This window comes from Mustela lutreola, chromosome 1 (genome assembly GCF_030435805.1).
Source record: "Mustela lutreola isolate mMusLut2 chromosome 1, mMusLut2.pri, whole genome shotgun sequence".
NCBI classification, from domain to species: domain Eukaryota; kingdom Metazoa; phylum Chordata; class Mammalia; order Carnivora; family Mustelidae; genus Mustela; species Mustela lutreola.
The window spans coordinates 9,030,832-9,045,188 of record NC_081290.1 but is presented as its reverse complement, the minus strand read 5'-3'; the positions used below and the strand labels follow the sequence as shown (position 1 = coordinate 9,045,188).

General features: G+C 42.0%; 1 protein-coding gene across 4 annotated transcripts in view; it reads right to left on the bottom strand.

Annotated features, from left to right (window-relative positions):
* ANKRD17 (ankyrin repeat domain 17) overlaps positions 1-3,493 on the bottom strand; it is a 162,983-nt gene extending 159,490 nt beyond the window's left edge. For all 4 annotated transcript variants that reach the window (XM_059159391.1, XM_059159397.1, XM_059159424.1 and 1 more), the window contains exon 1: positions 2,580-3,493. In XM_059159391.1, the coding sequence (XP_059015374.1) occupies positions 2,580-3,011 (432 nt within the window). In that variant the 5' untranslated portion in view covers positions 3,012-3,493. The remainder of the gene's footprint in view (positions 1-2,579) is intronic.
* Positions 3,494-14,357: the final 10,864 nt, after the last annotated feature.

The following is a 14,357-nucleotide window of genomic DNA, read 5'->3' as shown; positions in this document are numbered from 1 at the left end:
ATATTTGCTAAATTATCTGGTTAAATACCTGAAACCACAACTACATACAAAAACTGTAACACTTCATATTCCTTAATCTTTTGATGATTTTTATTAGCAGGATAATCTCAAGGATCATGTTTTCCGTATTTTTCATTGTGTAGCCAATAAGAGACTGAATTAGAAAATGGTCTTAAATACAATGAGTATTAGCCACAGGATTTCCTAGTTCCAGAAAGTTAACCTTCTGCTGACATGTCAATAAAATGATAATGAAATGAAAAACACTGCACAACTCATCCATTTAGCTTACAGTATACAGTGACTGTGAGGTATGTTTATCCTTTATTTTGGTCAAGGATGGAGGCAGGTGCAGAAACAAGAAACATACTGTACTCCTTTCTGCCTGCTCATCCCTCAACATGCACCTATATAGACTTATTTTTAATGGCTGCACTTTCTTACACTTATTTCTCCTGACTCATCTTCATAACAAAGGACAAACCCACTGTTCACAGCACTGTGCACAAAACAAAATAAAGCATATTAAAAACAAAGAAACGTCCCTAGTTGGTGAAAGTCAACACATATTCCCATTTTCTGAGGAAATAAACCTGATTCACAAAATTAACACACCTATAAACTTATTAAAAGTTTTATTTATTAGGCCAAATCCAGTGAACAAAACTACCTAGGTTTGTGAAGTTTACAGCGTAATATTCCAGGAAGTACTGCACTCAAGTTGATACCAAGTTCCAAACCAGAGCCTGATATTTTGTGGGAGAATTAAAAATCTTAACAAAATATCGGCACTTTGCCCACAGCTGCATGATTGTGTTACCCTGCAATTCACTACCTAATTTTTTGAAAGATGTCAGGAGGGGAAATAAGCTGTCATAAAAAGTGTACTGGTCTGAGCCACTAGAAAACTTTGATTTCTACTTTTGCTACTATCTACCACAATCAGTTTCATCTAAGCCTTTTTTTCCTCATTTTTAAAGTAAAAGGTCTGAACTAGATTACTTCAAAAATGCTTCTCATCTCTGCAAAGAATCATACAAATGAAAGATTCTCACTACCATAATAGATTTTATTAGAACTAAGAATCCCATCACATCCTCCTCTTCATTGTTTCAAACGTAGCTCAAGCAACACCCTACACTGAAAGGTCCAACTAAAATCAGTACAGAATCAACACAAACCTGTTCTTAGAATTCAACTGGATAACGGAATAGCAAGGAGTGTCTATCTTTTTGGCATACGTACTTGAACTATTGTATCTCTACCTATATAACTTCATCCAATCTGAGGTAAAAGAGAATCTGGTCTTCCAGTAACACAGTTTTCAAAAAAATAAACCCTGCACCAAGATAAACTCCGTGGAAGAGAATAAATGGCAAGTGGTACTTCTAGATAATTCAGTCATTCTCTTACAAGATTTAAAATCAGCCTTTAAAGCTGTTTTCCTTCTGCTGCCTTAAGTTACAACTTCTTTCTCCAAATCAAGATTTTCTAGCTTCCATTTCAGGGAGTGGACAAGAGAGTTACAAAAGAGCTGATAATAAGACTAACTTAGTTTTTTTGTCAGTATGGTATGCTTTACTGAGCTTTTTGGGTTATATGTGGCCTTTGAATAAGGTCCTGCAACGCCGCCTGTCTGTGGACCCAGGAAAAATTATAAACAGTTATGAAACCAGATCACTAGGACAAACCAAGAGGCCTTCCTATTCCAACTCACCACAACCAAGGCTGGCTTCAAAGCACTCTTTAGTTGTCCCATATTATCTGGAAAACGACACAGCCTGCCTTAATTTTTCCTCACTAAGGAAGCATCTGAAGATACGTATGCATGCACATGTCAGAGTCCAAGATATTTTTCAGCCACTGAGTTATATAAAAACGTATATGGATCTAAGTTCAGTTCATCCACCATCCCTGAGAGAGCAAAGAGCTAAAGGCTACTTCAGCAGCCACGATGCTTATGGGAAGAAAAAAAACCCAAAAAGCAAAAAACAAAACCCCCAAACCCTGCAGCAGAACAGTATGGAAAAGTACAGCTTCTCACGTGTCTCTCCCATACACACATACTTAGCCCTGAGTCCATTACAACCTTAGCTCCCCTCAGAAGCGCTGCGCCGCACCCCCCGAGTGGGAGAAACGGACCAACCTCCGAGCCAGTCCCCACGAGCCTCCGCCGCCTCTTCTCCTCGCCCTCCCGCTTTGGTCCCGCCCCCGCCCCAGGAATAACATGGCCCTACTGACCCCAGGCCGACTCCGCCGGGCGTGCGGAGGGCATCTAACCAATTCCCTCCATCCTTAACCGTGTGCACCGTCCCAAGATAACCTGCCGCTCACCCACTCGGGGGGGGGGGGGGGGGCTGTGTGGTCCTCCCACCCCCCACGTGTCAGCTACCCTCCCCCACTGCCCCCCCCCCCCCGCCTCACGATTGAGGCCGGGGAAAGAAAGAGGGCAGAGGGAAGCCTGGCCGCGGAGACAGATCCAGCCCCAGGAGTCGGTCCCACCGCAAGCCCCCTCCCCCCCTCGGCCCCGACCCTTGACGGTCCCTTCCTCCCTCCTGCCTTGGAAACCAGGCCCTTGCCTCAGAAACCTCCTCTTCCTCGTCGTCGTCGTCCTCTTCTTCCTCGCTGTTGTTGCTGCTGGTGCCGCCGCCGCCGCCGCCTCCGCCACCGCCGCCGCCTCCACCGCCGCCGCTGTTGTCGCTGTCGCTGCTGCTTTCGCTGCTGCTGGGGGGTCGGCAAGTCCGGTTACGCTTGGCCTTGTGGTGCTGCTGCTGCGGCGGCTTCTTCTTCAGGAGGAGGTCGCAGACGCGCACCATCCCACGAGGAGAAGAGGCCGAGCGAGCCCCGCTGCCGCCGCCAACGCCGCTGCCGACCTCCGCCGCCGCCGCCGCCACGGGGGGGCCCGCCACGGCCGCCACCGCCGGGGGGCTCCCTTCTCCCTCAGCAGCCGCCGCCGCCGCCGCCGCCGCCGCCGCCGCCGCCGCCGCCACCGGAACCGTCGCCTTCTCCATCCCCAGGGAAAGAGGGAGGGCGCGGACGGGGGAGGGGCGTGGGGGCTACGCTCTACCGCGACTTCGGCCGCACCGGGGCCGACACAGCGCTCGGTGCCGCCTCCGCCGCCACCGCCTCGGTCACCTCTACTGCCGCCGCCGCCGCCGCCGCTCCGCCAGCTCTCACCTCGTCTCGCGATACTAAGGGCGGGGAGGCTGACGATGGGAGGGAGGGAAAGGGAGGGAGTGTGAGGGAGCAAAGGGAGGGGGGAGGCGTAAAGAGAGACCCGGGTGTCGGGAGACCCAGAGGAAGGGAGACCGCGGAAAGGCGAGGGAAGTGTGCCTAGGGCGACTTCCGAGAGGGGGGCGGCGGGGACAGAAGAGACCCGCGGTTACTGTCGTAGCGCCGGCGAGCGCCCGGATTTCTTCTCTTTCCTCGCTATTTCCCCCACACACAGCCCTTCAGACCTCCCTTCTTCCTTCCTCGCTGGTGACTAGAACGCAGCCGCAGGCGGAAGTGCGGGTGACGCCATCAGCCGTCGCCCGAACGGTGGCGCGCGGGTGGCCGAAAGACGAAAGTGAGCTTTCGAGGGCCGGGTTCCGGGTCCCGGCGGGCGGGCCGCGCGGCGGGGCGGGCGGCCCCCGGGCAGGCTGCGGAGGAACGCCCCGGGTAGGCTGGGAAGCCGGCGCGGAAGCGCCGTCCCGACGCTTTTGTGAGCGGGAGGCCCGGAGCGCCAGACCCGGGAGGTGGGGCCTCTTTCTGGACTGTCGTACGTAGTTTCGCTCCTGGCCATGTTTCCCACCTCCGAAGGCCGCTGAGGGCTGCGGGTCTGTGAGAGATGGCGCCGTGCGCGTGAGAGAGCCCTCCTTGCCTGAGTCTTCAGTGTTGAGTTACAGACTTCCCGGCCCTGACTTTACGGTTGTGTGCTACGGACTTCGATGAGGTGAAGTCTGAGATTACCACGACTTGGAAGTTTCCAAAGGGGAGAAGACAGGAGAAGGAAGCAGGATCGGTGCCAGACTTTTGCAGACGGTTCGCGGAATGACCCTGATGTAGGTCTTCCAGTCCTCCCCGACTCCGCTTTTATCTGTGGAGGGAGCATTATAAATAATCATCCTTGTCTGTGCATCTCTTGGAAGGAATGTGGTGAAGGGGGTTTTGATTTGTGGATGTATGAAGGACTTCCAGGACTTTCTGAAATAATAGCGTATCTTACTGAATTCAGAATTAGCCCTTTCTGGTCCAATAAGAGTACAGTGGCATAAGGAAAATGAAGAAAACATCAAAGGCAGATGTACTGGCACAGGATAAAAAGTATGTCTCAGCTGACATAGTTGCCATTTTAAGACTGCTAAGTTTAATTGAGTGTGCCTGAATTTTTTTTTTTTTAGCTTTTTTTTTTTTTTTTCTTTTTAGCATTGGCATACCATATGAAATGTGGGCAGTTGCCAGTACTCTACAGAGTACTATGGCAGAATTGGCAATGACTGAATCAATTCATTCAAACAAAAATTCATCATGTTCCTACTGTGTGCATAGGTTTTGAAATCAAAGTCTCCGCTTCCAGGGGCTGTATAGTAAAATAAGTGCTGTAGTAGATACACACACTGGGCTAACTATCTGCCTGTTCCTCTCCTACAGTGGTTGCTGAGTTGCTGTGCAGAACATTACACTGTGTATCACACCACTACACGTTTAGGGTCTAGGAGCACAGCTGTATATCCATCAGCACCTTCTTTTCTCTTCCCACCAAAATACTTTTTACAGTCTTAAGTCCTAGCCACATTTCATTATATGACTTTACTTCAAACATCAAAAGAAGATTGATGGTGTTAGGCATAAAGTTCAACTTTCCAAATGCTGAAGACTTAGATACTTCCAGAACTTTCCTTTTCTCCAGTATCAGAGGAATGAGACATTCCCTGCTCTTACAGAGATGTATTATCCATCTGTACTCTAGTTCCAGTAGCTGCTTTCTCTTTCTTTTATTACCTTTTCTATCTTTAATCCTCCGTATTTCTGGTTCCACTCCATTTCCTTTCCTTCACAATTCTTTAAAGAAGATTGTTATCTGAATTTTACTTGTTAACCCTTTGCACTCTAACTTCTGTACTATCACACTAACAAAACCCCTCTTTAATCCCATTACTAAAAAATAAATTCTTGCTCTTTTACATAGTAGTAAAATATCTTGTTGGGACTAGTAAAATTTGGTCAAGCTACCCTGTTATTAGACAGAGTGCCTGCAGTGACTTTCTGTTATTTTTGGCTAGCCTTTTTTTTTTTTTTTTTTTTTTTTTAAGAGCCTTGGCAAGGACTTGACTAGCCATTCATGAAACATTTCAACATTTCTTCTTCCTGGACATACAGCTAGACTAAAATTCCCAATTTCCTTTGCATTTAGTTGGGGCCATGGGGTTGACTTTTAGCAAATGAAATGTGAATGGAAGTGATGCATTCATTTTCAGGTTTAATAAAGTTCCTTACATCCTCCCTTACTCTTTCTCCATCAGCTTGTAGCAAGTGAGTATCATAACCTTGAAAACTATATGTTCGAGATGCCAGTGCCAGAAAAGTGGCACATGAATAGCTAAATCACAACTTGGAAGATCTCCACCTTCAAATTAGAAAAACTCTTTTTTTGGACTTATTATAAGAGAGAAAACTGAGATTTGAGAATTTATATGTTCTAGGAGCCAGAATGACCATAACTAATCCGGAAATTGGTACCAGAAGGGGAATACTGCTAGGACAGTAATCTAGAATATGTTGCATTGGCTTAGTGATGATGTAGCAGATGTTGGAGAAACTGATATAGGAGGCCAGAAGAAGGAGACCCAGGTTTTGTAGGGCAGCATAACTGAAAAGCATATCACCTATCTATTGAGACTAGCTCCAGGGAAATGATTCAAGAGAATAAAAGTAATAGCATATTTTGAATTTTACATTTTGCTTTTAGAAAGGTTTTACTAAAAAGATAAGCTCAAGGAAAGAATGGCAGAAATGCAAATGCATATGAATACTTGAAAGGATCAGACATGCTGACTTTATAGAACTTGAGTGGTTAAAAAATGAAATGGAAGAAGCCTTGTGGGGTGCCTGGGTGGCTCGGTGGGTTAAGCCTCTGCCTTCGGCTCAGGTCATGATCTCAAGGTCCTGGGATCGAGCCCTGCATCAGGCTTTCTGCTTAGCAGAGAGCCTGCTTCCCCACCTCTCTCTCTGCCTGCCTCTCTGCCTGCTTGTGATCTCTCTCTGTCAAATAAATAAATAAAATCTTGAAAAAAAAAAAAAAAAGAAATGGAAGAAGATTGGAGTACAGTACAGCAACAAAGATTATATCCAGGTTTGGTGTTCCCATCCAAGACCATTATTTTAGATGGCTTGAAGGTGGCTGAGATGAAGTACTAAAGAAACGGACATGGGCTCAAGGAACCAAAGAAGTAAATCAAGTTCAAGAATTACATAAGAAAGAACGTTGGGTCAGGGTGCCTGGCAGGCTCACTCAAGAGAATGTCCCTCTTGATCTCAGGGTCATGAGTTCAAGCCCCAAGTTGGGTGTAGAAGTTACTTAAGTAAATAAACTTAAAAAAGAAAAAAAAAAAAATATGAACAAACTTTAGGTGTAGTTACTGGAACCAAATGGAAGCAAATTACAAGACTAAATTTCTGAAAGAATTTTATTACTAATCAGATCATTGACCTGATTCAGATGTTATTCAAGTATTAAAATAGTGAGGCAACTGTTCAACCCCAACCTTGCATAAGAAGGAAATAGAGCAGGCGCATGGGTGGCTCAGTTGGTTGACAGACTCCCTTCATGATCTTAGGTCACAAACCTGGAGTGCCGGGATCCAGTCCCGAAGTGGGACTCCCTGCTCAGCAGGGGTCTGCTTCTCCCTCTGACCTTTCCCCTCTCGTGTTCACTCTCTCTCAAATAAATAAATAAAATCTTAAAAAAAAAAAAAAAAAAAAAAAAGGAAATAGGGCATAAACACTTTACAGTTTACATAGGATATGGCCATGGAGAATAACGGACAACATATCAGAGGGTATCAAGTGCTATACAGAAGATAAAAGACAACAGAGTTACTTCCAAAGTCTAGATTGAGGTCTCAAGACTTCCTCTGTTCTCAGGGGAGGTGGATCACAAAATACCTGTACAGTATTCCATCAATGTTATGTATCCACATAGCCTAGTGTATCACATCCTCTCTTCCTAATGAGAGCATAATGTAATTACCATCTATGATTTGCCACAGTACATTGGATTTGCTGAAGCTTGGGGTAAGATTAGAGATAACTTGTCTTTTTAGTTCATAGGTTACACCTGGACCTAAGGGAGAGGACTGCACATTACCTAAAAACCTAGACTTTAAGCTGGACTTAGTAACTGAACAGAATTTTATATTGTCTCCATTGGGGTTGGATGTATTCTCTGTGTGGGAAGAGAAGGTAAAACAGATATTTAGTCATCAGAATACTGGGGTATCGCAGACACTAGATTCTTTTTCTGGACACACAGATTGTATTTCCCCACCTCCCTTGCAAAGGCTTGCCAGTTAGGGGTACCAGTTAGGTTCTAACAGGTGGGATGTAAGTAGAAGTGATGGGCTTCTGTTGCAGCTCTTGTACAGAAAAACAGCACATGAAAAGTCCAAGATCTCCCCCACCAACTTGAGGCAGATGAACACAGTTGTATTAGAAGCCATGTGTCAAAGATGGCCAAGCCACAGGTGGAAGGATTCAATTGTATTAGAGTTTATGTGCATTCTATTCTGTTAAGCCACAGATTTGGAAGTTATCCTAACGAATATAGTCCTAGCCTTCTTTCTCAGGTGCAACTATCCATAACCTAGCCCCAATGCCCATACCACAGTGGTAAGCCCATGAATCAGGCCAGCCAAAGTTATTACTTAGTCATAATGATTGGTTCAGGAATGGGCAGGGTGACAGAACAAAGCCAATCAGAAACAGTCTCACCATTTTGGCTAGCACTGTTAAGAAAAAGGCACCTCGTTCTAGAATGAAGAAAAAATTTAACTCCCTGTGGCCTTTGATCGCCATGTGAAGTGAGCTTGACTAAGAATGAATTTGAGGCAATCTCAGTGGTATTGCAAGAGGAGAAAAGAGTTCATGTCTGAGACATGTATTTCCTGGCTTTCACCTTAGGGTTAAAACACCAAGGGGTAAGGGGTAGATACTTTCAGGGAGACCAGAATTCAAAAACAGCTTATGGCTTGTGCCCTGCTTCCCAGCAGGAAGTTTGCCCAATATAGGCAACCACAATCAAGAAGAAAAACAGCATGTTCTGTTTAAGTAGAGTGGACCAGGCGCCATTGATAACCACTCCATTCCTGCAGCTTTCTTGATGACAGTGGGCTGAAAAGGAAATATGGAATTTCTTAAGAGGTAGGTAAACTTGGTTCACAATAAGCCTACTGCTTGCAGGATAGGGTGATGGAAACTCATGGCAGAAGCTGTGGTATAAATCCATGGATTAGATAGAAGATCTTACTGAGAAGACACTAACTATCCATACATTTTGAGATAAGGGCAGAGGGGAAACAACAACACTTTGAGAGATTAGATTACAAGTTGTATCAAAAATGGGCCATTCAGCAACAAATTTAGACACCAAGCAAATCTTGTTTCCCTCTGGCAATGCCATAATGGTAAAGAATTTACCTCTAGCAACCAGATAAAATTTTAAGAGGAGAAATGAAAACTATCTAATAATACCTTATCCTTTGAATTCCTGAATTTGAATAAAAAGGTGAAATTCAAAACAGACTGTTAAATTGGAAGAGAGTAAGAATCTCAAAATGTAAAAGTTTGTGTTTTTCTTTCTTTCTTTTTTTTTTTTTTTTGTCAGTCTGGACCAAGTTTGGCACGCCATTTTAATTTTTCTCTCTCTCTCAGGTCAGTAGTTCTAAGGGGGTTAACCAGAATAGTCTTCAATGAAGTTAAACATATTTTAATAATGACCTAGTTTTCATTTTGATGGATATTTATTTCAGAGGTCACTCAACCCATGGTCTCTTTGGAAGTTGTCTTTTTTTTTTTTATAATTTTTTATTTTTTATAAACATATATTTGTATCCCCAGGGGTACAGGTCTGTGAATCACCAGGTTTACACACTTCACAGCACTCACCAAAGCACATACCCTCCCCAATGTCCATAATCCCACCCCCTTCTCCCAAACCCCCTCCCCCCAGCAACCCTCAGTTTGTTTTGTGAGATTAAGAGTCACTTATGGTTTGTCTCCCTCCCAATCCCATCTTGTTTCATTTATTCTTCTCCAACCCACTTAAGCCCCCATGTTGCATCACCACTTCCTCATATCAGGGAGATCATATGATAGTTGTCTTTCTCTGCTTGACTTATTTTGCTAAGCATGATACGCTCTAGTTCCATCCATGTTGTCGCAAATGGCAAGATTTCATTTCTTTTGATGGCTGCATCGTATTCCATTGTGTATATATACCACATCTTCTTGATCCATTCATCTGTTGATGGACATCTAGGTTCTTTCCACAGTTTGGCTATTGTGGACATTGCTGCTATTGTGTTTTTCTTTCTGATTAATGCATTAAATTGTACTGGTGTCAACAAATGACACAGTCTCGAATGTAAAACCAGTGAGTCCAGGTGGGATGCATAATAGCAAGCCTCCCTAGCCCTAGCTAGGAGATTTGGGAATACTTAACATGTACCAAGCAACAATCTGTTGAATTTTAGGTTTTAGGCAATGTCCATATCAAATGGAAGTTTTAAGAGAATTGATAGGAAAACATCAGGATTTTGGTGTGTGTCCTTTAGTAAGGTCCTATAAGAAAGATGCACTTCAGTCCAAGCTAGCTATCTGAATGCAGAAGAAAGAGAATATATTTCTAATACACTCTTTCTGTGTGTGCTCAGTAATCCATGTGCCTGAGAATTAAACTTGTATCTTGCAGGTTTGGAAAGCCTGTGTTCTTTATCCTGAGCTAAAAGTTAGTGCACTAAATATAGGTAGGGAGTTGGACACCTAGTAAAAGTTATAATTGGAACCATGGAAAAAGTTTAATCCTTTATCACCTCATGCATCTCCTGCTGTATTTATTCTGTCTCACAGAAGTTGACAAATTAGTCCTAATGTGAGAAGCCATTCCCTGAGATGTGACTTGGGGCCAAGGGGAGAGAGAAAACCTAGCTGCACTATCACTAAACTCATTCTTCAATTTAAAATTTCGGATGCAAAGGCCAAAATAGAAATACTTAAGTCTAGTTTATAGATAAAGAAATATGTAGTTAAATTTAGTTGGCTAGAGGATAGATGTTGCATTCTAACCTTGCAACCCATTGCTTAAGAACAGAAAACAGGTTCATATACCATCTCCATTTTTGGTTTCTAAACTACAGTTACCAAAAAGCAAAGTGACCACCAGCCAACTAAAGATTGCAAGAGAATTATATTGACAGAAACACCAGCTGTTGCAAACAAAGGCCTTTGATTGCTTAATTCCAATACCCTCTTTTGTGTAAGGGATAAGGGAGTACCTTTCAGAGAGCAAACTCAAGATCATTATATTAGCCAACCAAGGACCTCATTCACTAGCTAATTAAAAGTGCCCTTGGGACACCTGGGTGGCTCTGATGGCCAACCATCGGACTCTCAATTTCAGCCATGTCATGATCTCAGGGTTGTGAGATCAAGCTCCGTATGAGTCCCCTTAACTCACCTTGTTAAGTTTATACTACTATCTAATAATATTATCTTTATCATGTTGTACCACAAAGAACTACATCCAGACCAAAAGAAATGCACATCATAACTCTTGATTTTCAAGCAAGATGTGATAATTCGATGAGACTTTGGCATGTTTCCCAGGTAAATATTTCAGTTGTCCATGGGATAATTATATTGTCTTAAGCTAGGACATTTTTGAAATTATATGTACTGAAAGAAGCACAAGTGTAGCCAAGGGATGGAAAGTTGTGGAGAAGATTCCAACATTTAATTTTATATGTCCTATCTCTTCAGGAAATGCCTTTTCTCTACCTGATAAAGCTGTCAATTATATGACTCTTTTTTTTTTTTTTTTTACCTTGTCATAGATCGGCAAATGAGCCAGGCCAATCTTTCCAGTTATCTATGAAAATTTTTCTGAGGCTAGAGCTGCTGACATAACATGAAGTGAGCCTATCATACCATACAGCAAAAGAAAACAGATTCGAACAATAGAGAGTGGAGTCTACATGATATTTGAAATCCAGGATTAGATCCATTGTTCAATAAGTGGTCCTAAGTTCTGCCTTTTCTCTCACCCACCTTTGCCACCCTTCTTTAAGCTACTTTAAGGTTGTTTAATTCATTTGCGATTAAAATAGCCCTGACTAATGTGGTCCCCAGGGTGGTATAGTTCCATTCTTAGAGAATCTTACAGAGTAGGATTTAAGCAATAGTTATGGGTGCCCCACCAACACCATCATGGAGATATTCCCTCACTTGCCCTCCTTGGAGAAACTGACTTTATTAAGGAAGGTAATGATTTACGATTAATTCCTATTTGTCAAAGTCATTAATCTCATTTCAGCCCCTACTTTACCTGACTCTTGTGGAATTTGACATCAATTGTTCCATTTTCCAAGAGGTCTCAATAAAATAATTCCCCTCTTTTTTCCTAGGTTCTGAACAATTTGAGAAATATAGCAAGGATGGAAATGGGGGCCAAAATATCACTTTTTTTTACTGATAAGAATAAGTTGATTGATGTTGTTTACCAAATAGGCCTGCCAGCTTATCCCCAGAATTACGCCAATTTATACCTTTAATTCCTAGCGACACTTGACAAGGATAGCATGGAGGCTCAAATGACCATTTGGTTTCTCTGGACAACCTTGTCCTTGTAGGTTAGAGGACAAAGCTAAATCAAACATTCTTCACAAATTCACTAATCATATAAGTAACTCAATCTCTTCAAGTGCAGAGAAAGACTTCAAACTAGTTGAGGTCCTTTTACAAGGAAGCAAACATCAGAAACACACAAGATGCTTTCTCTGCTAGTATCACTGATTGATCAATCCCTACTTGAAACCCACTTGCTTTAATATCCATGATAACTTCCTAGTTGCTTTATCTCTCTAATCAATCCTACTTAATATTCTTTTTAGGACTTTCTTCCTCTATCTGGCTTTTAGAAGGTAAGATTTCCCCCATGATTCAGGTCATTGCCCTATTTCTATATTATATTCTCTCCCTAAGGAAACTCATTTCAATTACCTTGTTTAAGGCTAATGAATTCATAACCCTTATCTCCAACCCATTTAGATTCAGGGTTATCAACTGAATTACTGCATTTAAGCTACTGTTTCCTTAACCTTTATCTCCAACCTAAACAGATCTAAGATTACCAAATCCTATTCATTTCTATGTCCTCCTATCTAATAACTTTCTTTGTCTGCACAACTACTACCTTAATTTGGTTTCTACCAGCTTTCATACATACTATTTCAGTAGTCTTTTTTTTTTTTAAGATTTATTTATTTATTTGACAGACAGAGATCACAAGCAGCAAGCAGAGACAGGCAGAGAGAGGAGGAAGCAGGCTTCTGCTGAGCAGAGAGTCCAATGCGGTGCTTGATCCCAGGACCCTAGGATGATGACCTGAGCTGAAGGCAGAGGCCCTAACCCACTGAGCCACCCAGGTGCCTCCCTATTTCAGTAGTCTTTTAATCTTCCTGCCTCCAGCCCTAGTCTACTCCATTTTATCCTCCACACTGCCACCTGAGTTACTTCTTTACCTTGTAAAAATTCATTTCTGAATACAAAACAATCCATGTTCATTGTAGAACACTTAAAAAGCATGCCTTTTTTAAACTTATGAGCATAGCTTGATGCCATTAAGTATTCTCTGTAATATCATTTGTATTGAATAGATAATGGATATATCATTTTAATAAAAGCACTGCAAAATATTAATCTATAGCCAAAACCATTATATGGACATGCTATATTCTGTCATCACAACATTTCAAAGTTATTTGAATTTTGAATGCCTTTACATAACACACAATTTCTTCAATTCCCCACAGTTTATACAAATTCCTGTTATCCAGTGTTACTCCTTCATTTTTGTCATCTACATGTTTTTATTTGTTGTTGTTATTTTCTGGTGGGATTTTTTGTTGTTGTTATTTTCATCTTTATTACAAAAAGAAGAGCATGATCCCAGCTCATCTGGTTGTTTTTAAAAAAAATATTTTGGGGAGCATCTGAGTGGCTCACTTAAGCATCCAACTTTTGATTTTGGCTCAAGTCACAGTCTGGGGTTCTTGGGATCATGACCTGAGCTGAAGGCAGAGGCTTAACCCACTGAGCCACCCAGGTGCCCCCACATATTTAATTTTTGTTCTCCATTTTATGTTTGGTTGTTTGTTTGACCATTTTTGTTATTAGTTTGGAGAACTTAAAGTGGTTATTTCATAGAACAACTTGTACTTAGAGATTTGTGAGTTCCCAAGTTTTTACTTTCAAATTGAACATCAAAAGAAACATTTTCAGAGTTCAGACTTAGAGCAAGCAAGTATATTAATAACTAGCAGAAAGATTAAAAGTTAGAACAATTCCTGCCATGTATCTTTCTCAGGACAAATTGAGTTTGTTTAAAAAAGTTTGGTCTGCTAATACTAGACAGAATCTCAAGGAACTTATTCACTCCTTTACTGATTATTCCACAGACATTTTTTAACTACTATGTGATATACACTATTTGGAGCACCAGGTGTAGCTCATTAAAAAGTACATAGTTTATGAGTGCATTAAATGCAAGAAATAGTATAATAAACTTGTGACATATAAAGGATTCTTCTAGTGATCGTAAATCCTCAAATATGCAAATATTTTATATCACATAAGTTAACACAGAGAATACAGTAAATTAGAACCAGTCTTTTGTATTTTCACATGTAACAATAAGTTTTAAAAATAGGCAGAGGTTCTAGTCTGGCATGTAAGGAACTTAGAAGTGGCCACTCCATACTAACAACAAACAAATAAACAGCTGGACAAACTAAAAATGAATAACTCTTCTTAGATACGTCAGAGAAGTGAGATATGTTAGAGAATCACTGCCCCCAAAATTAGAGACACAGACAAATGGACAGAGAATCACAACTTACTGGAGCAGAAATCTTCATGGCAACCAGTGTTGGGGTAGGAAAACCTGAACTGTAATTGACAAGTTTCTGGAGGATTAATGTGGACAAAGCTGAGAGTGTAAAATTCTAGGGGGAATCCAGTCATAGGAGATCACATGCTTTGATGAGTTTTACCTCTAGGAGCCCTACTAGGTCATCATAGTGACTATTGGAGGAAAAATTTTT